This window comes from Neofelis nebulosa, chromosome 11, assembly GCF_028018385.1.
Source record: "Neofelis nebulosa isolate mNeoNeb1 chromosome 11, mNeoNeb1.pri, whole genome shotgun sequence".
Classification (NCBI taxonomy): domain Eukaryota; kingdom Metazoa; phylum Chordata; class Mammalia; order Carnivora; family Felidae; genus Neofelis; species Neofelis nebulosa.
In genome coordinates, this window is record NC_080792.1 from 75,703,646 (window position 1) to 75,729,290 (window position 25,645).

Consider the following 25,645-nt stretch of genomic DNA (forward strand, 5'->3'; position numbering starts at 1 on the left):
CCACTCACCCTCAGCCTCTCGTTCCCTACCTGCAGGACGCCAGCTGCTTTGCTCAGGATCATCTCAGAGGGCAAGAGATGGGGCACTCAGAGCCCCTGGTGCCAGGAAGGAGTGTCCTTAGCCTCCTTGTAAGGCTGTCTGCAGAATGAAGTGGATTCTCACTACCTGAGATCACCGCTCTGGTCCCTGGGCTGTCCTAGGGTCAGTGAAGGGTCCAGCTTCCTGCAGGGACCCCAGCTCTGGCTCCAAAGTTCACCCCATCTGGGAAGACATAAACTTGAGGACCCTAACAGGACATGGAACTTGAAGGTGACTTTTTTAGTCAGGGATGGTTTCTCATGCAATTCACATGTTTACTTGAAACACTGATGAACAAACATAAAGGAATCAAAGCGTTGACAATGCTACATGCTGGCCTGTTGTAGGATGGGGGGTGTCACAGAGATGAAACACCACTTGTTACTAGACCAGAAGTCTAGTGATGAATCTCCAACAGGTGGTTGTTGAACAAGAGGACTCTCACAGACAAAATGATGAACAAACATTTTACTGATAAAGCTCCACATTCTAATGGCATGCCAAGGATGGGACCACATGCCTCTGGGGATGCAGAGAGGACAGGAAGCAGTAGTAGGAAGGTAATGAGGCCACAAGACCACCTTGCCCTGAATCAGGTGTTGTCTGTATCTCTCAGAGGGCCCAGCCCAGCCCCATGGCCATGCTCCTGGGAGATCACAGAGGGAGCCAAGGACTGACCCCAACATGGTTGTGTGAGATGGTCATGATGTGGTCAGCCCCTGGAAGGTGACTGATCCCAGACATTGGAGGCCAAGGCGGTTTGGTCTTTTTTTTTTTTTACCTGACAGCAGATTGCAGGAAGTTGGGGGCTCTCCTCTTCCTCCTCAGTCACATATTCTGATCTCACAATTTGTTTATCTACTAGGGGGCCCAAAAGTGTAGGAAATTTGCATAGCTTCTAACAGTCACTGACCCAAAGACCTGGAAGGGAATAAGAGAGGCTGGGGTACAGCCCAGCAGTGCTGTGGGTCTAAGGAGGCAGGGCTCTGGGCATCCCCACCATGGCCTGGACCCCTCTCCTGCTCCCTGTTCTCAAACTCTGCACAGGTGCTGCCCCTGGGTTCCCCACACAGGACCTGAGCTGGGCCTGCCCCAAACCATGAGCTCAGCCCCAGCACAGCCTCAGTATTGGGAATGAGAGAATGAACCACCAGATATCACAACAACCTGTCTTCTGTCTTTTCAGGCTCTGTGGCATCCAGTGAGCTACTCAGCCACCCTCAGTGTCAGCAGCCCTGGGACAGGCAGCTACAATCACCTGCTCTGGAGATGTACTGTCAGAGAAATATTCATCTTGGTACCAGCAGAAGCCAAGCCAAGCACCCGTGCTGGTCATTTATAAGGACAGTGAGCGGCCCTCAGGGATCCCTGACCGATTCTCTGCCTCCAGTTCAGGGAAAACAGTCACGCTGACCATCAGCGGGGCCCAGGCTGAGGATGAGGCTGACTACTACTGTAGGTCATCAGACAGTGCTAATAAGGTTCACAGTGGCACAGGTAGATGGGGAAGTGAGACACAAACTCCTTCCCAGTCTGTGTTCTCTCCTCCAGCCGCAGGGGGCTGGTAGACAAAGCAGTGAATAGATCTGGCTCAGGTTCCCACATCTGATGTCCCCAGGCTGCCCCTTCCCCACACCTCTCCAGGCGAGCTCTGCAAGCGGTGGATTGGCAGAGGATATGTTTGCATCTATTATAACTATATTTAATCTGTGACTGTGAGTGCATGAATTACCGGATATATTAGGAGCAGATATAGAAGACATTGTTCAAAGACCAAATCTTTTAAACCTTCTCTAATGAAAATCACATGATCTGAGATGTAAAAATACACAGATGAGATTTCCAGCAGATTACAGGCTGCAAAAGAAGTGATTAGTGACCCTGATGTCATAGCAATAGAAAACGATTCAAAATGAAACACTGAGTGAAATAGCTGGAAAAACTGAATAAAGGCGCAGTGAGTGCAGGGAAGACGACTTCACTCCACCCAAGGACTGTAATTGGGAGTACCTAAGGCAGAGAAGGTGGGGAGTGAGTGGTGACTGAAAACATCTGAAGGAAAAAGAGTCAAGAAGTTTTTAAATTTGGTGAAACCCATGAACCAATAAATCCAAGAAGCTCAACAAAGACCAGGGAACAGAGAACATGAGCGCACAATACACATCATAATGAAATTGCTACAAACCAGCGATGCAGATACTCTCCCAGCCAGAGAGAGGACACGTGTTCCCTATAGAGGAACCACCTTCATGGTGGGAGCACATTTCTCATTACATGTCATGAAGCAAGAAAACAGGGGAGCAATGTCTTCAAAACACTTTAAAAAAAAACTGTCAACCTTATTTTTTTTATTTGTTTTCTTTATAACCCCATCCCCTCCTTCACTCATCCTCCCACCCCACCCACTGGTAGCCATCAATTTGTTCCCAATAGTTAGGAGTGAAGACAAAATAAACCTTTCTCAAACTGTGAACCTCACAGAACTAATCACCCACAGACCCTCAGCACAAACAATAGGAAAGGACACCCTCAGACAGAAGGAAAGGGACACAGAGTGAAATGAGAATCTATACAAAGATACAAAAAGCATTAGATACCAGGGCGCCTGGGTGGCTCAGTCGGTTGAGTGTCCAACTTCAGCTCAGGTCATGATCTCATGGTTCGTGAGTTTGAGCCCCATGTCAGGCTCTGTGCTGACAGCTCAGAGCCTGGAGCCTGCTTCGGATTCTGTGTCTCCCTCCCTCTCTGCCCTTCCCCTGTTCTCTCTCTCTCTCTCTCTCTCTCTAAAAAACAAAAACATTAAACATTTTTTTAAAAAATGCATCAGATATCAAAAACTAAATAGATAAGTATAAAAATATTTTATTGCTTAGTGTCTATTTAAAAAGTCAACTGTTTAAGTGGAAATAAGTATGATATGTTGTGATTCATAACGGATGTAAAAACAAAATATATGACAGTGTCGGCAAAAATGATGGGGAAAGAAAATCATGTTATCACCTCCTTATTCTAGATGAGAATAACATCACATCACAAGGAGGTACTTGATAAGTTAGGAGGTGAGGATTTCCATCCCTAAGTTAGAATTAAAATAAAACCATTTGAACACAAAGAGCAAGAGTTAATAAGGTGCATTAGTTAGGATTCTCCAGAGAATGCGGATCCAATCGGACATATGTCTCATACACCTCGATGTATATTTATGTTACACACACACACATGCAGAAAGAGACAGACAGACAGAAATGTATTTTGAGACCTGGATCATGTGGTCATAGGTTGGCAGGTGTGAAGATGCAGGGAGACAGGAAGGCTGGACATTCAAGCAAGGCTGATGTTGCAAAGTTTAGTCTAAACATAGTCTAAATGTTTGACATGTTAGCTAGAGACAGAGAAGAAAATTAAAGGATACAAATCAAATTTCTAAGGATGAAATCTACGATGTCTCTGATTACAAATAAAACAGTTGAATGACAGCACATGACAAGAGGAGCAGGCAAGGGAATGTGAAGACACAGCATAGATAGTGCAAAGTGAAAAACAGAAAAAAAGGTTTAAATTTTTTTAACATTTATTCAGTTTTGAGAGACAGAGAGTGAGCAGAAGAGGGGCAGAGAGAGAGGGAGACACAGAATCTGAAGCAGGCTCCAGGCTCTGAGCTGTCAGCACAGACCCTGACGCGGGGCTCGAACTCATAAACCATGAGATCATGACCTCAGCCGAAGTCAGACGCTTAACCGACTGAGCCACCCAAGTGCCCCCAGAAAACAGACTTAAAGTTGAACAGAGAATCACCAAGCTGCAGGGCACCTTTAGCAATGGAACAGAATGTGATTGTGTCAGAAAAGGAGAGAAAGTGGGAGTGCAGAAATGGAAAATATCTGAAAGATTATTGGCTAAAATGCTCTAAATGTGATGGAACACAAGAGGGACAGATCCAAAAATCTCAAAAAACCTCAAGCACAAGAAATAAAAGGAAAAAAGAAACAACCCTATCAATATCAAACGCTCAAGGCAGTGAAAAGGAGACCATCTTAGAAGCAGCCAGAGGAAGTTAAGCGACCGACTTCAGCTCAGGTCATGATCTCACAGTTCGTGGGTTCAAGCCCCGCATCAGGCTCTGTGCTGATGGCTCAGAGCCTGGAGCCTGCTTCAGATTCTGTGTCTCTCTCTCTTTCTCTGCTCCTCCCTCACTCGCACTCTGTCTGTCTCTCTGTCTCTCTCTCTCTCTCAAAAATAAATAAACATTAAAAATTTTTTTAATAGGGGCACCTGGGTGGCTCAGTTGGTTAAGTGTCCGACTTCGGCTCAGGTCACGATCTCGCGGTCCGTGAGTTCGAGCCCCGCGTCAGGCTCTGGGCTGATGGCTGAGCCTGGAGCCTGCTTCCGATTCTGTGTCTCCCTCTCTCTCTGCCCCTCCCCCGTTCATGCTCTGTCTCTCTCTGTCTCAAAAATAAATAAACTTAAAAAAAATTTAAAAAAAAAATTTTTTTTTTAATTTTTTTTTTTTTTTTTAACGTTTATTTTTGAGAGAGAGACAGAGCATGAATGGGGGAGGGTCAGAGAGAGGGAGACACAGAATCTGAAACAGGCTCCGGGCTCTAAGCTGTCAGCACAGGGGCCCGATGCGGGGCTCGAACTCACGGACCGCGAGATCGTGACCTGAGCCGAAGTCGGCGCTCAACCGACTGAGCCACCCAGGCGCCCCTAAAAAAAAAAAAATTTTAATAAAAAAAAGCAGCTAGAAGAAAACACACTCTGCACTCGGGAACAAAGAGGAGGATTCTGGTGGATTTTGCACTGGTGGAAATGCCAGCAAGAGACAATGGATTAACATTTCTAAACTACTGAAAGAAGGGGAGAAAATAATGCTTCACCTTGGGAAAATATCTGTTAAATGAAATCTAGATAAAATTGTTCACACATAGAAAAACTGACGGAAGTTTTCACGAGCTGACCCATAATAAGAGCAACAATAACGGACATCCTTCAGGCAGGAGAAGGTGGTTCCGGGTAGAATCTGAATCTACAAAATGAATGTAAAAATCAGAAATGCTAACTACAGGGATAAATATTAACATTTTTCCTTTAAAAGATAATTCGTGGTGCACAGCAAATGTAAGAACTGGGTATATTGGAATTTCTAATATGGGTAAAATAATATGCATGAAAATCATAATGAATATGCTGAGAGGTGAGAGACAGAAGTATGTTATCAGGTGTTCACACTCCATGCAACGTGGCAGCATACGAGAATGTACACTATTCCAAGTTACTGATAATCCGATAGCAAGAACTTATAGCTTGTAAGCAAAAAGAGATAAAATGGAATCATGAAGAAAAAATGTTTCATTCATCAAAAAAAAGAGAGACACATGGAAAGAAGGAACAAAGAACAGATAGGACAGGAAAATAAAAGCAAGATGCTGTATTGAAATGATAATACTAATCACATTCAGGAAACGGTCTAAAAGACAAGGTTTGTCAGACAGAGTTTCACAGTGGCACCAGATGCTGCCTACCAGAAAGGCAAATGGAAATGACACGGAAATGGAAGCAACATTTCAGGATGATTCCCACCCCATTCCGCTGCACAATGTGGAACATCAAACATTTACAGGGAACAGATCAAAAATCTAGGGAGATGAATTGAATCCTTAAAATAATTAGGATAAAACCTTTTCTGTTATGGATTTTACGTACAAAAAGAAGGTAAGAAATATTTGCAAAGTACACTTCATGAGAACAGCTACAGAAATGGCCTCACGTGACCCTTCCCTTCCTAGCCTTTAAGACTTTCAAACACAGAGTGACAAGAGCTCCCCTGCAGAGCCAGGAGGCGAGCACAGCTCCTCATGAGCCAGATCCCCATGAAGCCCACCCAGAAGCACAGAGATTCTCTCCACCAGCCTAAGGAGGAGCACTTTCACAAGGACCGGTGAGAGCATGAGGGAGGCTTGAGGTGACCAGGCTCAGCTGTGGGCTCAGGAGACAGAAGTCTAGGGTCCCCGCTATGACATGGACCCTCTCCTGCTCCCCTTCCTCACACTCGGCTCCGGTGCTGCCTCCCAGGCCCTGCCCACAAGGTTCAGCCCCACAGGACACTGGGCATGACTCTGACCGTACTCTCAGCCCAGGGGATGCTGCAGAAGTGGGACCCCTGAGAATGAGCCCCACAGTATCCTGAACCTACAGGCACTGTCGTCCCCTAGAAGACTCATCTGCCCTCTGTAGAGTGGCCATGAGACCCCTGTCACTCCCACCTGCTTAGGGGAGCACAGAGAGAGGACCAAGCAATACTGCAAAGCAGAGCATCGGAACCCAGGCCAGCCCCCTGCACAGCCAGACAGCCTCCACCATCCCCACAGATTCTCCAGCTCTAACCTGGGACACCTCCCTGCTAACCCACCCCATGTACAGGCTGAGGAGGCCCCTTTATAGGTCAGGTCAGGATGGGGATGGCAATGAGCTGAGGGGCGGAAGCCCTGCTGCCCAGCCTGGCCTCACACTCACTCCTTCCCTCCTTGGTCAAGTTCTGCCCCAAAGAGCCCAGGGACTAGTGGGCTCCATTCCAGGACTTGACCCACTTTCCTCTGTTTTCTGGGCACCTAGTCTCTCGGGCCTTCCCTTTACCTGCCATGAAATGAAGAAGCTTATATTGATATAAGAAACACTTTTTTTCACATTACATAATACAAAATACTGTAAGAGTCTTATTAATGAGAGAGACTCCATGGGGTCTCAGTGAGTTAACTTTGGTGTAGGAGCCTCATGCGTTCCTCTGTGGGAATCCAAGGGAAAATTTTTGGCTAACCTATGACCTCTATCATGTGCAACTATACCCAAGTCTGAATTAGCAGATTCCCAATTTCACCAAACAACAGACGAGACTAGTTTACAAATCCTGCCACACCACGCATCCAGGAGAGGTGGGTTGGAATTAAAAAAAAAAAAAAAAAACTAGAAAAGATAATAATAACAATAGGATTAAAGGTTTGGGTGCTCAACTGAACTTAGTGCCAGAAGCATCACCTGTTGCCATGATGACCCAACTACACTAATAGGGATGCAGGAGGCATCAGTTTTGATTCCTAAATACACAGGAATCTGGTGGCTGTGAGACATCACATAGGTCTGTCTGGACACTAACCCTTTTCAAATGCAATAGACCTTACACTTTACTGTTACACTCCTTTTTGTAAGAAGACTGTGGGCTAGGCCAGGGTATTTCAGTCCTGGGATAAGTATAAGAATCACCCCTGTCTTGCCTCCTGCCCAGTGTATATGACCTGTCTGTGCTGGGCTGGGGAGGGCAGGGCCAGCAGCTGCCCATAGGAGGTTGAAACCCTGGTCCACACCCTTTCTCAGGTGACAGGTGCTTGGTGACCTGACCTGCAGGAGGGAAGCTCCTGGTCTGAGTCCTCCTCCACCAGCAGGGGGCAGTAGAGCTACATCAGGAGCGGCAGGACGGAGGCCGGGGCTGCCCAGGGGGAGCCTCACAGGGACACCAGGCCTGGGGGGCAGCAGGTGTATAAGTTTCTATCCTCAGAAGAAAGTGGGGACAATCCAACCTGTCTCCACAGGCTGCAGCGACCACATTCTGAGGTTCTGACTCGGTGTCACCCAGAATATTGACAGGAGTCCTGACACACTGAGCGGGAAATGAAGGTCCTCTATCTACCAGTCTTCCCAGGGACTGACTCCTCTGTGCTGGGCACATCCACGGATGCCCTGACCGCTCATCCTCTGCCTCATCTTTGCCACCTACAGGCCAGCTCGGACCCTGGGCTGCAGCTCCTTGCTCAGGAGCAGCCGAGGGAGAGAGCAGCAGGCAACCGGGAGCTGCTGGTTCCTGGAAGTAGCGTCAGCAACCTGCTTATGAGACTGTCTCCAGAGTAAAGTGGATTCTCCCAGCCTCAGGCCACGGCTCTGGTCCACGGGCTGCTCTTGGTTCAGTGACAGCATCCAGCTCCCTTCAGGGACCCCAGAGCTCACGCCTTGTAGGAACGTGTGACCTTGGTGACCCATACAAAAACCAGGAAGCTTAAAATTTGCTTCCAGTGGTGTTTCATCCTTTTCACATGTCTATATACAACACTGATGAAAGCATTAAAAGGAACCAAAGGGTTGACGATACCAATTTCTGCTCTCTTGTGGGATGGGGGAGTCATAGAGATAGAAACTCCACATGTAAGTAGACATACTTTGTGATGAATCTCCAAGAGCAGGTGGTGTTTATTGAGCAAGCCACCAAGCAGAAGGTGATGAATGAACTTCAGAATGAGAGAGTTTTCCATTCTAATGACGTACAAGGATGGGACCAGAGTGTGTCTGTGGGACACAGAGGGGACATGAGGCAGGAGGGGGGGGAGGGAATGGGGCTGCAGAACCACCTTTCCCTGAATCAGGTGTTGTCTGTCTCTCAGACGGCCCAGCTCACACCAGGGCCAGGCTCCTACAAGACTCTGAGTCAGGGCACCAGGACCCCAGGCAGAGTGGGTTGGAACAACGGTCTTATGGTCAGATCCCGGAAATTTCACTGTGATGCCAGACCTTGGAAACCAAGTCTGATTTTCAGACCAGAAAGTTCCTTGCAGGAAGCTAGGGCTGCTCTCTTCCTCCCTAGTCACATGTTCTGAAATCACAAGTGACTAATCCATTTGGAGCCCCACAGAACAATAAAATTGCATAAATACTGACAATCACCTCCCCAAGGGCCTGGAGAGAAAAAGAAAAGCCTGGGTGAGACTGCCCTGCTGTGGAGTCTCAGCAGGCAGAGCTCTGGGAGTCTCCACCATGGCCTGGACCCCTCTCCTGCTCCCGCGCCTCACTCTGTGCACAGGTGCTGCTCTGGGGCCCTGGGCACAAGCTCAACCACTACAGGACCTGAGTTGGGCCCACCCCAAACCCTGAGCCCAGCCCCAGCACAGCATCAGCAGTGGGTCCCTGGACATGAGCCTCTGGACCTCAAACCAACCTCTCTTCTCCTGTCTTTTCAGGTTCTGTGGCCTCCAGTGGGCTGACTCAGCCTCCCTCAGTGTCGGTGGCCCTGGGACAGATGGCCACCATCACCTGCTCTGGAGATGTACTGAGGGAAAGATATGCATATTGGTACCAGCAGAAGCCAGGCCAAGCCCCTGTGCTCCTAACTACTAAAAATACTGAGCGGCCCTCAGGGATCCCTGACCGATTCTCTGGCTCCAACTCGGGGAACACAGCCACCCTGACCATCAGCAGGACGCGGGCAGAGGACGAGGCTGACTATTACTGTCAGTCCTATGACAGCAGTGGGAACGCTCACAGTGACACAGGCAGATGGGGAAGTGAAACACGAACCCCTTCCCTGTCTGTGTCACACACTCCTCCAGCCACAGAAGGACTGTGGACAAGCAATGAGCAGGTCTGACCCAGGCTCCCAGATCCCAGGTCTCCCGAGATCCACTCTGCCTTCTAGGCTGGCTCTGCACAGGGAGGGTCAGGAGTGCATTCAGAGCTGACAACACCAGGCTGCCTGGGTTCTGAGAACCCGGTTATGACCTGGGGATAGAGGGCCTGGGTGCAGGAGACAGAAGGAGGTTTTTGTCCAGTGGTCATTATCTCTGCATTTTTATATGGTGGTCACTGGGCCACTGTTCACACCAGTCACCAGGATGAGAGCCCCCAATGTTCCCATGAGCTGAGCTCCCGATGACCTGGCATCATGAGCCACCTCCACTTGAGGGGAGCAGAGGGTACAATAGTCACAGTGTTGTCATCCATACCCCCACATCTGGGTTCACACACCACTGCTGCCAGGATGCCCTGACAGCTCACAGGGGTCCTCCTCACTGGGAAGTGCTCTTGGTTCAGACAACCGCCTCCCCAGGTTTCTGCCCCTTCTCAGAGAAGTTCAGGTGAATGCCGGCCTGAGTGAATGAAGGCCCTGCCTCAGGCTCAGATGTCCTGAAGGTCCCAGCTTTAGAGCTCCCTGCAGGAATCAGGTGATGCATCCCTCTGTGTGGGTCACTCTCCTGCCCAGTCTGGCCTCCCTCCTCCTTCCAGATCTCCTGCACATGCACTTCTCCATCTCAGAGTCTGCTTCCAGGAACCTAATCCGTGATGGCTGGCATCTCCGACAGGGTCCCCAGGGACCTGAGGAGGCCACTGTATACACACGAAGCTGGAGTTCCTCCCCCAAACCCCCAATGTGCATGTCAGATCCTCAGACAGATCAGATTCTTATTTGTCATTTTACACAATGGAAAAAAGATCCAGATACACCAGGTGCTCTTAGTTCTGAAAGACAGTGGCAGAGTCACATCCATTTTCTGGTGAATGGGGGACACTGGGGCAGCTGCCTCCTCCTACAAAGTGACCAGAAGATGGGGCGCCTGGGTGGCTCAGTCGGTTAAGCGTCTGACTTCGGCTCAGGCCATGATCTCGCGGCTCGTGAGTTCAAGTCCCGCATCGGGCTCTGTGCTGACAGCTTGGAGCCGGGAGCCTGCTTCAGATTCTGTGTCTCCCTCTCTCTCTGCCCCTCTCTCACTTGCACTCTGTCTCTCTCTCTCTCAAAAATAAATAAACATTGGGGCGCCTGGGTGGCGCAGTCGGTTAAGCGTCCGACTTCAGCCAGGTCACGATCTCGCGGTCCGTGAGTTCGAGCCCCGCGTCGGGCTCTGGGCTGATGGCTCGGAGCCTGGAGCCTGTTTCCGATTCTGTGTCTCCCTCTCTCTCTGCCCCTCCCCCGTTCATGCTCTGTCTCTCTCTGTCCCAAAAATTAAAAAAAAAAAAAAAAAAAAAAAAAAAAGTTGAAAAAAAAATTTTTTAAGAAATAAATAAATAAATAAACATTTAAAAAAATTAAAAAACAAAAACAACAACAAAAACAAAAAAGCAAAGTGACCAGAAGATACACAGACTCATAAGTGAGACACAAAATGAGTGCTGCCTCACTTCTACCCGCCACTTCTTGCATAAGAATTTCTCTTCCCACCCACCCTCCCCAGAAATATAGACAGAAAACAATTCTGTGACGTACAGTTCAGCCTGTCAACGTTGACACTTAATAAGCTACCACAGTCCAAACTCACTCACCTGAAATCCACTCAGATCCACACGAACCAGTCTCTAAATAAAGAGTGCATTGGTAGTCATGCTTCCACCTAATAAGATAAAACCATCCCACGAACAATTACAAACATGCTCACCCTTTTCCCCAAGAGGGTACGATATACACATTTTTCTGCTAGAGATATTTATTTTTATCCCTGTGGATTTGATATCTTGCAACTTCCATATTGAGATGTAAATTACAGTGAGCACACCTGATGTTAGGTGATAATGGGATGACATAGAACAAAGCAAAATCCTATGAATAATTTGCCTGCAAACATGTTCATATCAACATAAGGAAGAAACGCTTGTTACCACTACCTATGGTTGGAGTGGTGTCTGTAACTACCTTCTTCACTACTCACTCCATATCCCCTTCCCTCAGCAAACACCTGAGCTAGTTGCCATCGTTTCCTGTTGGTAGGACTAGACCTTCATTCTGGAACGTTCGTCCATTATCAGACCTGTGGAATTGGACTGTGACTCATGTATGACTATAATCACAGACCCAGGGAGTATCAGGGGATCTCCTGAACTCATATTCTCCTGCTTACCCCAGTGGTGTAACAGAGACCCCATTGCTCCATGACAGACCTCATGAAACACCCAGGCGGTGCCGCTACTTTGAAATACTACCAGGAGGAGTCACAGGGAGCCATGGCACACTCTCTACAACCAGAGCAGCACAGTCCATGTCCCGTTGGGATTTCACCTCCTCCTCAACACACAACACATGTGACTGGTGAAAAAGGCCCCATTTAAACCATGTTTTCCAAATCATTACAGGGCCTAGAAACTGAACCAAGCTCGGGTGACCACAGCAGGAAAGTTAAGCCTCAAGTCCCAGGTGGCCGAGTAGAACCAGGGGAGACAAGCAGAGGAAGTGAGATTTTCCGTGTGGCCTAAACCAGAGCAAGTGGAGCTCAGTAAGCACAGAATCCCCTGAGGCAGGGTGGGGGCGAGCAGGGGCTCTCCACCAGATGCAGCTGCAGCAGGTCTGGCGGCGCCTGGGCATCTGCATGTGGAACAGCTCCCAAGTGAGCCTATGGTGCTGGTCCTCCCAGGACCGCATTCTGAGTGGCTTCACTCCTATTCATCTGTGGCTCCCAGCACAGGTGAACGGCCCCCCAGGGCGGCACAGTTGTGACACAGGTGTCCTGCTCTCCCTCCCACCCAGGATTTACAGGGTCAGGGCCCTGCCCTCACCCCTGTCCACATTGCTCGCCCCCCCCATCAGGCCCGTAGACAGTCTGTCCTGACTCAGCCTCCCTAGGTGTCTGGGGCCCCTGCACAGATGGTTACCATCTTCTGTGCTGAGGCAGCAGGGGCCCTGGGGAGATAATAATGTCTCCTACTACCAGCGGCTCCTGGCACAGCCCCACGTGCCTGAGAAGAGGGGTCAGGAATCACACTTCACAGAACCAGACTCCAACTCTAGCAGCACACCCTCTATAAGCTTCCCCGGGCTCCTGCCAGGCCCTGAGGTTGATTATTATCATGCTTCCTACGCAAGGTGAGGAGGGGGCTCTTTCCCAGAGCTTCCCAATGAGGAGAAAGTAAGACCAAAGCCACCCTGGGCTGGCACCGCTCCCCTGCTGTGCCCTGTTCTGTGTCAGTCCCCCTGGCATGCGACATCTTGTACGTTCAAGACTGAAGAAATGTGGCCCTTCCTTGCTTACCACGTGGCAAAGTGGAAGCGTCAGCTCAAAGAGCCACCTGGGCAGGAGGCTGTGTCCAGTCTGTGGTCCGTGTGCTCAGACACCTGCCTGATCTGTTCAAATGGCTGGGACAGTGCAAGGCTGTCACTTGAGAAGCCGCCTCTAGCTACACACCCGTCCTGGGACAGGTGCCATCTGTCCAGATGTGCAGGTCTACCCTCTCTTCCCAGTAGCAAGGAGAGGCCTGGGGAGGGTGGATCCTGGCCTGACGTGTGTAGCCTGACACGGCAGATCCTGTGCGGTCCCTCCACCCTTCGGAATGACAGAAGTGGCATACAGCCCAGCTCTGGAGTCCTGAAGGACACCGAGCCCTAGCCTTCGATTCCTCACGCATCCTCATAATGTCCTTTCACCTCCTGTCCCATGTTCCCCTGGCTCCCTGCCCCTCAGCCCTCCCAGGGTGTCCATGCGCTTCCCTCTCCATTCACAGTACTTGCTCAAGATGTCCAGGCAAAGCCCTAAGACTAACAGGTCCGTGCTGAATATTCCCCCAGGACGCCACATACAACCCTTTGCAATGTTCTTTACACACAGAATAGGATCTCACGAGGGGCTCCTGGGTGGCTCAGTTGGTTAAGCGCCTGACTTTGATATCAGCTCAAGTCATGATCTCAGGATTTGGGAGGGATTTGTCTCCCCGTATCCAGCTCGGCACTAACAGCTCACAGAGCTTGCTTGGGATTCTCTCTCTCCCTGTCTCTCTGCCACTCCCCTGCTTGTGGGCAGGCTCTCTCACTCTCCCTCTCTCTCTCTCAAGAAAAAAAAAAAAAAAAAGAATAGGATCTCATGAAAGCCACCCTCACACTTAGTTCAGTCCTGTGAGGGAAGATGGTGCCAGAACACGTGCCCTGACATGCTGACTGAATATAAACTGTGCATGCAGATAATTCCCACTGGACACTGGGACACTGGCAGAATGTTCTTTGGGACTAGACAGGCACTCAGACCCGGGGCCTCCTCCTGCTAGTCACTTCCACGTGCCCAAGGAAAGTCTGCAGCTCCATTCAGGCAGGAGCAGGGACAGCCCCACCCAGCCTTCCTCCAGCCCCTCCAGCAGGGAAGGAGCCCACCTCTGTGTGTGCTTAGAGACCGTGTCCTGACCCATCACCTGGACCCCACATGCTTTCTCCTCCCCTCTCTCCTCAGTGAGCATGTGATGTCTAACTCAGCCTATTCTATTCACTAACAATCATTGCTTCCATTATGTGATTAGTTAGCTTGTTAGTTAATTAGTCACGTGACTTATGACCTTGTGTGTCTGGGTGTGGGGGGTGGGGAGTAAGGCATGTGACTATAACCATAATGCTTATGTATAGACTCAGAGGTTATGTTCCCCGCAGGGACTGACCCTGCTGTCCCCAAACACACACCTGCCACATGTTCCTTCTTCCCATCCTGACAGCAGCTCCAAGGTCACCTCTGCAGAGAGGCCTCTTCCAACCTCTCACCACATAGCACCTGCCTGTCATTTCTTCTGATCTCCATCTTAATGGCCTACTACTGAATGGTTTTCTCCTTGCCATTATTTTATTAATTCACTGATTGGTGATAATCATTTCCCTACTAGTCAGTAACATTTTCATGTAAAACATACACATGATAATCAGAAACAGGAACAAAGTCTGGAGTCAGATGGCTCTTCTCCAGACACTCACCAATTCCAAGAATTCCCAACTATGTTCATTTTTTGTCCCAACAGCCCAGCTACAGAGCTTTGCTTTTCTTTCTTGCTGACAATAGACAGGTGCCTGCTGCAGCTCCAGCTGTCACACCCGTGCTCAAGAGGAAAGGCACTCCACAAATCTGGTCTCTTTCCTTACTTCGTGACAGCGAAAGTCCCCAAACAGATCCCCAGCTGAATGACATATCCATTGGCCAGTGCTGAGCCACAGGGTCCATCCTGGCCCAGAGGGACATGGGAATAGCAATGGTTTGGCTTTCAAATGAATGTAGAACACAAGACGTAGGTAGAAGGCAGTAGAGACGTCTGCTGTGTCACCAAAACAAGTGTGTCCACTACGCCGCCCCTCCCACAGCACGGAAATTCTGGGAAAGAAACTGTGTCTTCTTCATAGAGATTTCCCAGGATGGAAAGTCGGCCAGACCGAAGTGGGTCTGAATAAATGTTTGTTGAGTGTGTGTTCTCCTGTCTCTGTCCTTGGAACACCAGCCACCATGGCCCTATTTGGTGCACCAGCTGACAGCACTAGCAAGAGGCAGTCCCCGAGTCCTGTGTCACCTCCTGCAAGGCCCAGAGCCACACCCATGACCACCCACCTCCCCAGAGATGTGGGCAGTAAAACCTCAGATGGGCCTTACCTGCTCCTCCCATTGGCCTGTTCCTATTTTCATGGATACTCTCATCTCCTGAAGTCTGGCCTTGAGAGTGGCAGGGGCCATGTAGAGAAGAGCAGTTCCTCCCCTGGGGACAGCAGTGCATCAAACAGGGAATCCTACTCTGAGCTGTGGGTTCTGAATCTCCAGCGGGGCAAAGGACTTCCCCGCGCCTCCAGCAGCCAGCGTGGAGCCACCACCAGAGGGCAGCAGAGATCACCCAGCAAAGCCACCTGCACACAGGGAGGCTCCAGGTATCAGGGGTTCTAACAAGGAGGGAGGGCTGCTCACCAGGACCTGAGACCTGTGGGAAAGATGTAGTTTCTACAGCACCACCTCTGACTCTGATGTAAAATTCTGACTCGCTGTCTCTCAGTTCTGTGCCTTGCAGATTTGTCTCCGTCTCTAGCACAGGTCCAGTACTTCATGCCTCTCCAGCCCGACCCATTCCTGCTAAACTCAGCCACTGTCAAACCTTGCTAAAGCTGGGTCTGTCCCTGGCACTGAGCACACCCTCAGAGTACTGAGGCATAGGATCGATAACCTGTCCTCGGGACAGAAACCTACAATACCTCAATGGCTCCTTAAAAATCCATGTGTACTTGGCAAGGGAGGAATTCTGTTTGGGTTCTGGTGTTCCTCAACAGAGATATAAGTTAGGAACCACACTGACCTAAGCCACCTTATACTGCCTGCAGAGGAAACGTGCTCATGGGTTCAGAAAATGCAGACAAACGCCACCTCTGAGCTCAGCCAGGACAAGCCACCCCAGGAGCGAGGTCAGGACACGGAGAGACACGGAGTGTGGACCCAGCCTATGCGACCAGAGTGTAAAGCAGAATTCCCTGGGCTGAGGGTGGGTCTGCAGGGCTGTCCCTCCCTTCTCTGGCCCCTTGGGGCTGAGCCCTTCTCTGAAACCACAAAGCTCCTCAGCAGCAGCCCCTGAGCCCTGGCTGATTTGCATAACCAGCAGGTCTCTCCAGCAAGGGGATAAGAGAGACTTTGCCCAGCCTTGGGCCTTGGTAGCAGAATCAGAGTGCCTCCACCATGGCCTGGACCCCTCTCCTCCTCGGTCTCCTCGCTCACTGCACAGGTGCTGCACCCAAGCTCAGACCCACTGCAGCCCCAGGGATCTAGGGCAATCCAGGCCCTGACTCTGAGCTCAGCAGGGGGCTGGTTGTAGGGGGAAGGATGGTTATGACCCTGCTGCAGGATGAGAGACTGGAGGGGTGAAATCTCCCCAAATCCTCACTGGCTCTGTGTGACGCTGAGGTGCTACACCTGCCCAGAGAAAAATGAAAATGGACCCCTTTGTTCAAAAGCTCCATACACCAGCCAGGCCTATTGGCCTCAGGGGCTGAAATGATTGGAGGGTGGAAACAGGGGGCCCAGATCCCTGGAGCTCAGGCCAGGTAGGTGAGGGTCTCCTGAGATGAGATCCAGAGCTGAAACCTCTCTTTTCTCTCTTGAAGGTTCCATGGCTTCCTATGAGCTGACTCAGCCCCCCCTCAGTGTCTGTGACCCTGGAACAGACGGCCAGAATCATTTGTAGAGGAAACAACATAGGAAGGAAGTATGTTCAATGGCACCAGCAGAAGTCAGGCCAGGCCCCCATGCTGGTCATCTAGAGTAACAGCAACCGGCCCTCGGGGATCCCTGGCTGATTCTCTGGCACCAACTTGGGGAACATGGCCACCTTGACCATCAGCAGGGCCCAGGCCGAAGACGAGACTGACTATTACTGCCAGGTGTGGGACAGCAGTAGTGATGCTCACGGTGACACAGGCAGAGGGGGAAGGGAGTTGAAAACTCCTTTCACCATCTGTGTTACACTTTTCTCCAGCCCCAGAAGGCCTGTGCACAAAGCAATGCAGAAGGTCTGACAGAGGTGTCCAGACCCAAGGTCCCCTGACCTCCCTACATACCCACCCTTCAGGTGGTATCTCCAGAAGGTGTATCAGGGTTGATTTGTAGATTCTGAGATTGTCTGGGCCAGACTGTGTGTGAGAACAAAGGGACTGGCTGGAAGGACAAACAAAAACACTCATCTACTTCTCATTACCACTGCATTTCCGTGTGGTGGCCATAGCCCATTCCTTCATTCAACTGACCAGTATTAGAGTCCAGAATTTCCCAGCTCAGCTGAGCTCCAGAAGCCTTGCCACCATGCCAGCTGGGGATTCTGAGTGGAGCACACTAGTGCATGACCCACTGTGGTGTCACCCCCGTCCTGGGCTCACACATGCACCCACCTCTGCCTGGAGCCCCTGACAGCTCACAGGGGTCCTCCTCTCTGGGAAGTGCCCTTGGATCAGATAACTGCCTCCCCAGGTTTCTGCCCCTTCTCAGAGAGGTTCAGGTGCATGCTGGCCTGAATCTAAGGTCCCAATGCCCTGCCTCACTTTCTTATGTCCTGAAAGGTCCCAGCTTTAGAGCTCCCTGTAGGAATGAGGCCTCATCTGATGTCTCACTCTGTGTGGGTCACTTCTCCTTCGGCCCAGTCTGACCTTCCTCCTCCTTCCAGATCTCCTACACATGCACTTCTCCATCTCAGAGTCTGCTTCCAGGAACCCAATCCAGGCTGGTGGGCATCCCTGACAGGGTCCTCAGGGACATGAAGAGATCACTATATACCCACATCTGGGTTTTCTCCCCCTTGTTCCCCAATGTGCTTGTCCAATCCCCAGATAGATCAGATTGGCCCTTGTATTTTTATACAATGAGAAAAGATACAGACACACTAGGTGCTCTGGGTTCTGACAGACAGTTGGAGAGTCACATCCAACCTGATGGTGAATGAGGCACATTGGGGCAGTTGCCTCCTCCTACAAAGTGACCAGAAGATACACAACCAGGGACTGAGACACAAAATGGGTGCAATGTCACTTCTACCTCCCAAATCTTGTACAAGAATCTTTCCTTACACCCACCCTACCAAAAAATATAGACAGAAAACTATTCTGGGAAATACAGTTTCAATGCTGTCAATTAATAAGCCACCACAGTCCCCCATCATCCACATGAAATCTATCCACATCCCCAGAAACCACAGTCTGCAAATAAAGAGAATACCAGTAGCCATGCTTCCACCTAATATGATAAAAATATCCAGTGAACAATTAAAAACATGTTCATCCTTTCCCCTAAAGAAGATACACAATACCTTTTTCTCTACTAGCGATATTTCTCATTGTTCCAGATAATTTGATATCCTATAACTTCATATTGATACATAAAGTTAACTATTGTGAATACATCTGATGCTAGATGGTAATAGTATGACCCAGGAGAACAAAACAGAAACATAGGATTAATATGTATCCAAACATATTCATATCAACATAAGGAAGAAACACTTGTTCCTTCTATTGTCCTCACTTCTGCCACTACATGTGGTCAGTGGTGTCTATAATTACATCTTCACCACCCACTCCAGATTCCCCTTCCCACAACAAATACCTGAGAGAGTCGTCATCCCTGCCAGTTGCGATGACCAAAACTCTATTCTGGAACATTCACCCATTATCAGACCTGCTGAATTGGAATGTGCTGATTTTTTTTTTCACTGTAATCATAGTCCCAGATAATATTAGGGGATCTCCTGAGTCCATACATAAACCTGCTTCCCCAATTGTGTAGGAGAGACCCAACTGCCCCTTGATAGACATCGGAATCACCAACCCAGTGCCCCCTACTTTTCCTGGTGATTCACTGCCAGAAAGACACAGGAGGGGCCATGGCACCCTCTCAACCACCAGTACAGAGCAGCCAAGATCCCGCTGGGTATCATCCCATTCACAACACACAATCCATGTGGCTGATGAAAAAGTCTGTTCCTAAATCATTTTTTCCACATCACTACAGGGTCTACAATCTGGATCAAGCTCAGTCGATGAGGGCAGGACAATTAAGCCCAAGAACCAGGTGACCAAGTAGGACCTGGGGAGACAAGGAGAAGAAGTGAGATGTTCCAGGGTGGCCCAGACCCCTGGCCTGTGACACTCAGTGAGCACACAGTCCCCTGAGGAGGGGGTGGGGGTGGGGGGTTCACAAGATGCAGCTGCAGGCGAGGCAGCTGGGTGGGGCCCCGGGCATCTGCATGTGGAACAGCTCCCAGGTGCCTGTGGTGCTGATCCTCCCAGGACCACACTCTGTGTGGCCTCACTCCTGCTCTCTGGCTGCTCCCAGCACAGGTGAGGGGCCCACAGGGAGGCACAGTGTGCGGCACAGGCAGCCTGCTCTCTCCCACGCAGGGTCCCTGGGGTCAGGTGCTTGCCCTCACCTCTGTCCAAATTGCTCCCTCCCCTCAGTGCTAGACCAGTCACTTCTGACTCAGCCTCCCTTTCTTCCTCCAGGTCCCTCCCCTCTCCTGTCTTAGGAGCTCCATGCCTCCCCTGACCTGAGGCTGCCTCCATCCCTGTCAGTTGCCCTTGGGAAGCCCAGGATTCCCTGCTCTAGGGGTAAGCTCAGGCATGAACATGCATCTTGGTACCAGTGGAAGGAAAGCCGGGTACCCAATCTGGTACGCAGATATGAGCAACCATCTGGGTCTGATTCTGAGGATGCAATTTAAGGACGTGGCCCCCTGAGCATGACCAGGACCAGAAGGGCCAGGACCAGGCTGTCCATTGCTGTGTCAGCTATCATGGCAGCAGAAATGGCTGGCAGTGACTCACAGTGACACAGAAGGATGGGGGATGGGACACAACCCTCCTGTCATAGCCTGCCTCTCATTCCCACCTGCCCTCTGAGCAGCTGTTGGTCAGGCCTTAGGATCAGGTATTCTCCCTGGTCCTGGCCTGACCCTCCAGTGTGGGAGAATCCAGTAAGTTCTCTGTGCTCTGGTCTGTGTTTATCCTAATGAACAGAGTTGGGGGCTATTCTGACTATTTGGATTGTAATTGAGTATTATGGTTGATAGTAAAGATTTGGGGTTTCATTAAATATCGCACGGGTCCCAGATATAATCACATGTTACTCAGGAGGGGAGACAGCTGTCCCAACAGCACAGTCCTGCGGAAACTCCTCCTCTCCTTGGATACAGGCAGCCTGCACGGGCCACAGGGGCCATGTGTACTCGCTTTCCTCAATGAGGCATCCCCACATCCGGAAGTACTGCCTGATGCTTCGTGAAGAGGGGACCAGGCCCCTGCTGCCCCAGGCCCTTCCTTAGATTTTACACAAACTGTGGAGGAAGTGCAGCCACCATCTTGGATCCCACCTGGGGACTTTCTCCTGGCACCACTGTCCTCCCATTGCCCCAAATCCCATCACCTGCACCAGGCAGGCCCGACCCTTAGCTCAGGACTGACCCACAGGGACTCACACCCACCCCCAGGCTGACCCTGTGTGGTGGCTTTGCCTGCATTCTGGTCCCAGCTGTCATTCTGAGGGAGGAGACCTTATCCAAGACATGAATAAGTTTTTTTTTCATAAATTGAATTTCTCTTCACAAATCTTTGACTTGTGGTTTTGAAATCAATTTTTAGAGCAATTTCATGAGGTCAAAACGACAGATGAAGAATGTTTTAAGAGGGAAAGCAGATGCTTCCCCAGTTTCCACTCCTGGCTTGAATCAGAGCAATACCTTCATGGGAGTGGGGAGACACAGGACAGAGAATCATTTTCTCCTCACAAAAGCATCACAAGTGCAATTGCAATATTTCATCTAAAATTTATTTATTACTTATTGATATGAGGAACTAAATAAAAAGGTAATTTTTGGTGGGATTCCCTATGACTGAAATGATATTTCCAGGGAATTTTCAGGTCAAAGGATCATGAACGGGTCACTATAGAGAGTTATTCTCCAGAGATTCTCACCATAGGCTTTGTCAACAACATGACTTAATGGGCTGGCACGTCCCTAGTCCAGGTGGCCCCATGCCAAGTGTAGCAGCGCCCCCCATAGGCAGCTTCCAGATCTGAGAGGAAGGAGCTGTCTCCTTCAGGACCTGGAACATTCTGGCTGAAGTTGTTCCACATCCCCTCTCAGCCTGAGCAGCCTTCCTCACCTGGTGCAGGTGACTGTTGCTGCCTGGCACCTGCCAGCCTCTGCTCTTCTCTCTGCCTCTCAGGGACTGGGGACCTGCAGGCCTCTCCCAGCTTCCCTTCCCTGTCAGGTGCACCCCTCCCTCATGTTCCTGTTCAGCTCAGCCAGTCTGTGGGGCGTTGGGGAAAACAGTGCTAGGTCATCCACGTGGGACAAAACAGGAGGACAGGACAAGCGACACATGTAGCACCCTAGTCTCCCTGTGGCTTTTAGGTGTGTAAGCAGGGAGGAAAGGGACAATAATACTGCCCTGCTAATAACCACTGCCCTCAGCCCCCAGGTGACCTAGGAAGTTCCCAGGCACTGAGCACACTTGTGTCAAACCTGTTCCTACCTCAGCAGCCTCCTCCTGTTCGTGCCTAGCAGGTGGCCTAAAGAACTTGACTTATTACCTGGAAATTGCCTCTTACCACACCTGACCACACCCTCTGTGCCCAGAATCCTCACCTTAGGAGAAAACTCCATATAGTCCCTGAACTGGGTTGGGATCCCAGGTCCTTCAGGTTTGTCCCGTTCTTTCAGATCCTATATCCCCCTGCCCGTGCCTACAGAGGGCATGACTGGGCTCCTCCCACACACATTCCACTCCGTGTTTCTCTTCCTGACTTTAGCAGGGCCAGAGTTCCCTTCTCAAGAGGGATCTATGTCTAGATCATGCAGAATTCCTACGATGCAATGTGAGTCAAACTAATGTGGGTCTGAATAAATGTCTGTCTCTGTTTTGGGGGCATTAGTCCCCAGGCACCCCACCACACATTAGCCCTGTATCTGCAGTTGACATCAAAAAGAGCCACCCTGAGTCCTGGGTCCGCCATGTGACACCACCTGTGTGACCTCCCACTACCTCAGAGACAGGTGCAGGGATGCCTCAGTGAAACCTGTGCTCTCTTCCTCCAAATGAGCCTGTTACATTTTCATGGGTAATCTAGGCCCCTCATGTAAGAATGCAAGGCGACCTGGGGCACCTCGGTGGCTCAGCTGGTTGAGCATCCGACTTCAGCTCAGGTCATGATCTCGAGATTCGTGAGTTTGAGCCCCACATCGGGCTCACTGCTGTCAGCCTGTCAGCACAGAGCCCGCTCTGGATCTTCTATCCCTCTCTCTCTCTGCTCCTCCCCTGCTCACACTCTCCTCGAAATAAATATTTTTTTAAAAAACAAGAATGTGAGGCAAGTAGAAGCCACGCATAGAAACCTCATTCCTCACTGTGGCAACAGTCCATGAAGCAGGAATCAGGACCTGAGCTGTAGGTTATGAATCTACACTTTACAAAGGAAGCCTCTGCAATCCAGCAGCCATTTAGAGTGGCCCCTAGGGGGCAGCAGAGATCACCTGCCAAAATCACACGTAGATCCAGCTCCTAACAGGCAAAGGGGTTTTGTAAGCAGGACCTTCGGGACAATTGTTCAATTATTTGCCATTTGTCTATAGTGTCATCCTTCACTCTCACGTTCAAATTCTTCAGGGTATGTGTGTGTTAGGTCCTGCTCATGAAGACACTGCCTATTTAACTAATACAGGTCCAGGCATTTTGTCTCCCACCAACCCATGCCCTAGCTCACCCTAATGAAACAAAATGCTGTCACTGCCCACAAACACCCATCCTCCCTAGGATCACACGTTTCCCCTCCCTCCCCTGTGCTGACAGACTCAGCTGCTCCTCCTTCCTGGAAGTTCCTCCCACCTGCCCCCTCACCTGTCCCTCCACTCACCTCCCTCAAGGAAGGGGGAGGGGACTGGAAAGTTCTGTTCTTCCCTATTCCCAGTGCCTGCAACACAGTGATTTTCTCTGTAAGCTTTTTTCAACTTAACTTATATATTAAGATGTTTCCTACATGTTTTTCCAACAACTGAAGACAACTTAACTATAGTAAACATTCCCTTGAAGAGTTACTAAACTTTAAAGCCCCCTCTCATTATTTTATACCACAATCATTTCTTTGGCCTCTGATCTGACACCAAAATGGGGATGCTGAGTCACAACCTCTATGACCCGCTGCAGGAGTTCATGGCTCAGAGCAGACATTTACAGCACCATGATGGTTTTGTAAACTCCATGTACTCTAGACAGAGGATGAATTTTATTTGGGTTCTGTGGCCAAAAGCTGTGATCTGGGATAGGACCCTATACCTGTGTGAGCCTTATAGCGTCACCTATAGAATGGGCTCAGAAAATACAGACTCCGCCTTTGAGGTCTCAGTGGTCAGACCAGCCAAGGAGTAAACCCAGGACATTGAACTGGGAGGGAGATACCAGCCCCAGACTATGGGACAGGGCTGCCCCTCCCCTCTCTGTGTCCCTTAGGGCAGAGCCCTTCTCCGAAACCACAAAGCTACGCAACAGCAACCCCAGAGGCCCAGCTGATTTGCATAAGCAGCAGGTCTTTCCAGCAAGGGGATAAGAGATGCCTGGAAGGAACTTTGCCCAAGGTCTTGGTAGCAGAATCAGTGCGTCTCCACCATGGCCTGGACCCCTCTTCTCCTCAGTATCCTGGCTCACTGCACAGGTGAGGGGTGTAATTCCCACTTGTGCTCACTGGTTCTGTGTGTGCTCAAAGGGGATGGTCCTGACCAGAGAAAGGGGTGGAAAGAATCTTATTTGTTCAAAGGATCCTTCCCACCAGCCAGTCCCATAAGCTCCTGGGGCTAAGACTTATAAGAGAGGGTACCCTGAGGGTCCAGAGAATCCCTGGGGCTCAATGCAGGCCAGGCAGCTTATGGGATTTCCCAGAAATGGGTCCTTCATCTTCTAGCCCAACCCATTTTTCTCTCTTGCAGGTTCCATGGCCTCCTACGTGCTGACCCAGCCCCCGTCAGTGTCAGTGAACCTGGGACAGACAGCCAGAATCACCTGTGGGGGAAACAACATTGGAAGTAAAAATGCTTACTGGTACCAGCAGAAGCCAGGCCAGGCCCCCATGCTGGTCATTTACTATAGCAGCAACCGGCCCTCAGGGATCCCTGACGGATTCTCTGGCACCAACTCAGGGAACACGGCCACCCTGACCATCAGCGGGGCCCAGGCTGAGGACGAGGCTGACTATTACTGTAAGGTGTGGGATGGCAGTAGTGATGCTCACAGTGACACAGGCAGATGGGGAAGGGAGACACAAACCCCTTCCCCATCTGTATCACACTCTCCTCCAGCCTCAGCGGTCTGACCCAGGTCCCCAGACCTCCTATCCACCCACGCTTCACGCAGCACCACCAGAGGATATATCAGGGTTGATCTGGGGGCTCTTGGGATTTTTTTTGAGCCTGAGTATGTTTGGGAACAGAGGACCTGAGTGGAAGGACAAACAGAAAGAAACATCCATCCGCTGCTCCTTACCCCTCCATGCCCATATGGCGGTCATGGGCCGTTCCTTCACCCAACTGACGAATATTAGAGGCCTGAATTTCTCAGCTCAGCTGAGCTCCAGAAGCCCTGCCACCATGATAGCTGGGGATTCTGAGTGGAGCACACTAGTGCATTATTCACTGTGGTGTCACCCCCCTCCTAGGCTCACACATGCACCCACCTCTGCCTGGAGCCCCTGACAGCTCACAGGGGTCCTCCTCACTGTGAAGTGCCCTTGGATCAGACAACTGCCTCCCCAGGTTTCTGCCCCTTCTCAGAGAGGTTCAGGTGCATGCTGGCCTGAGTGAATGAAGGCCCTGCCTCAGGTTCAGATGTCCTGAAGGTCTCAGCTTTAGAGCTCCCTGCAGGGATGGAGGCCTCATCTGATGTCTCACTGCACGTGGGTCACTTCTCCTTCTGCCCAGTCTGACCTTCCTCCTCCTTCCAGATCTCCTACACATGTACTTCTCCATCTCAGAGTCTGATTCCAGGAACCCAATCCAGGTTGGCCAGCATCCCCGACAGGGTCTTCAGGGACATGAAGAGGCTACTATATAAACACATAAAGCTCCGGTTTGTGCCCCAAATCCCCAATATATGTGTCAAAATCCCCAACAGATTAGATTGTTCCTCGTATTTTTAAACAATGAGAAAAGATGCAGACACACTAGGTGCTCTGGGTTCTGACAGACAGTTGAAGGGTCACATCTACCCTGATGGTGAATGAGGGACACTGGGGCAGTTGCCTCCTCCTACAAAGTAACCAGAAGATACACAACCATGGACTGAGACACAAAATGGGTGCAATGTCACTCCTACCCCCCAAATCTCGCACAAGATTCTTTCTTCACACCCACCCTACCCCAGAATACAGACAGAAAACAATTCTGTGAAATACAGTTCAGTCTGTCGATGTTGACACATAATAAGCCACTACAGTCCAACCTCATCCACGTGAAATCCACCCAATCCAGGCAAACCACAATCTCCAAATAAAGAGAATATTGGCAGCCATGCTTCCACGTGATGTGA

At 50.3% G+C, this 25,645-nt stretch overlaps 3 gene segments (V, D, J or C); all 3 read left to right on the plus strand.

Annotated features, from left to right (window-relative positions):
- The window catches only part of LOC131489659 (immunoglobulin lambda-1 light chain-like), a 205,062-nt gene that overhangs the window by 157,761 nt on the left and 21,656 nt on the right, over window positions 1-25,645 (plus strand).
- On the plus strand, window positions 1,080-1,697 carry LOC131489686 (immunoglobulin lambda variable 3-25-like). The segment is given in 2 exon segments: window positions 1,080-1,125; window positions 1,265-1,697. Coding segments are annotated over 2 exon segments (428 nt in total).
- On the plus strand, window positions 8,806-10,644 carry LOC131489675 (immunoglobulin lambda variable 3-25-like). The segment is given in 2 exon segments: window positions 8,806-8,920; window positions 9,078-10,644. Coding segments are annotated over 2 exon segments (453 nt in total).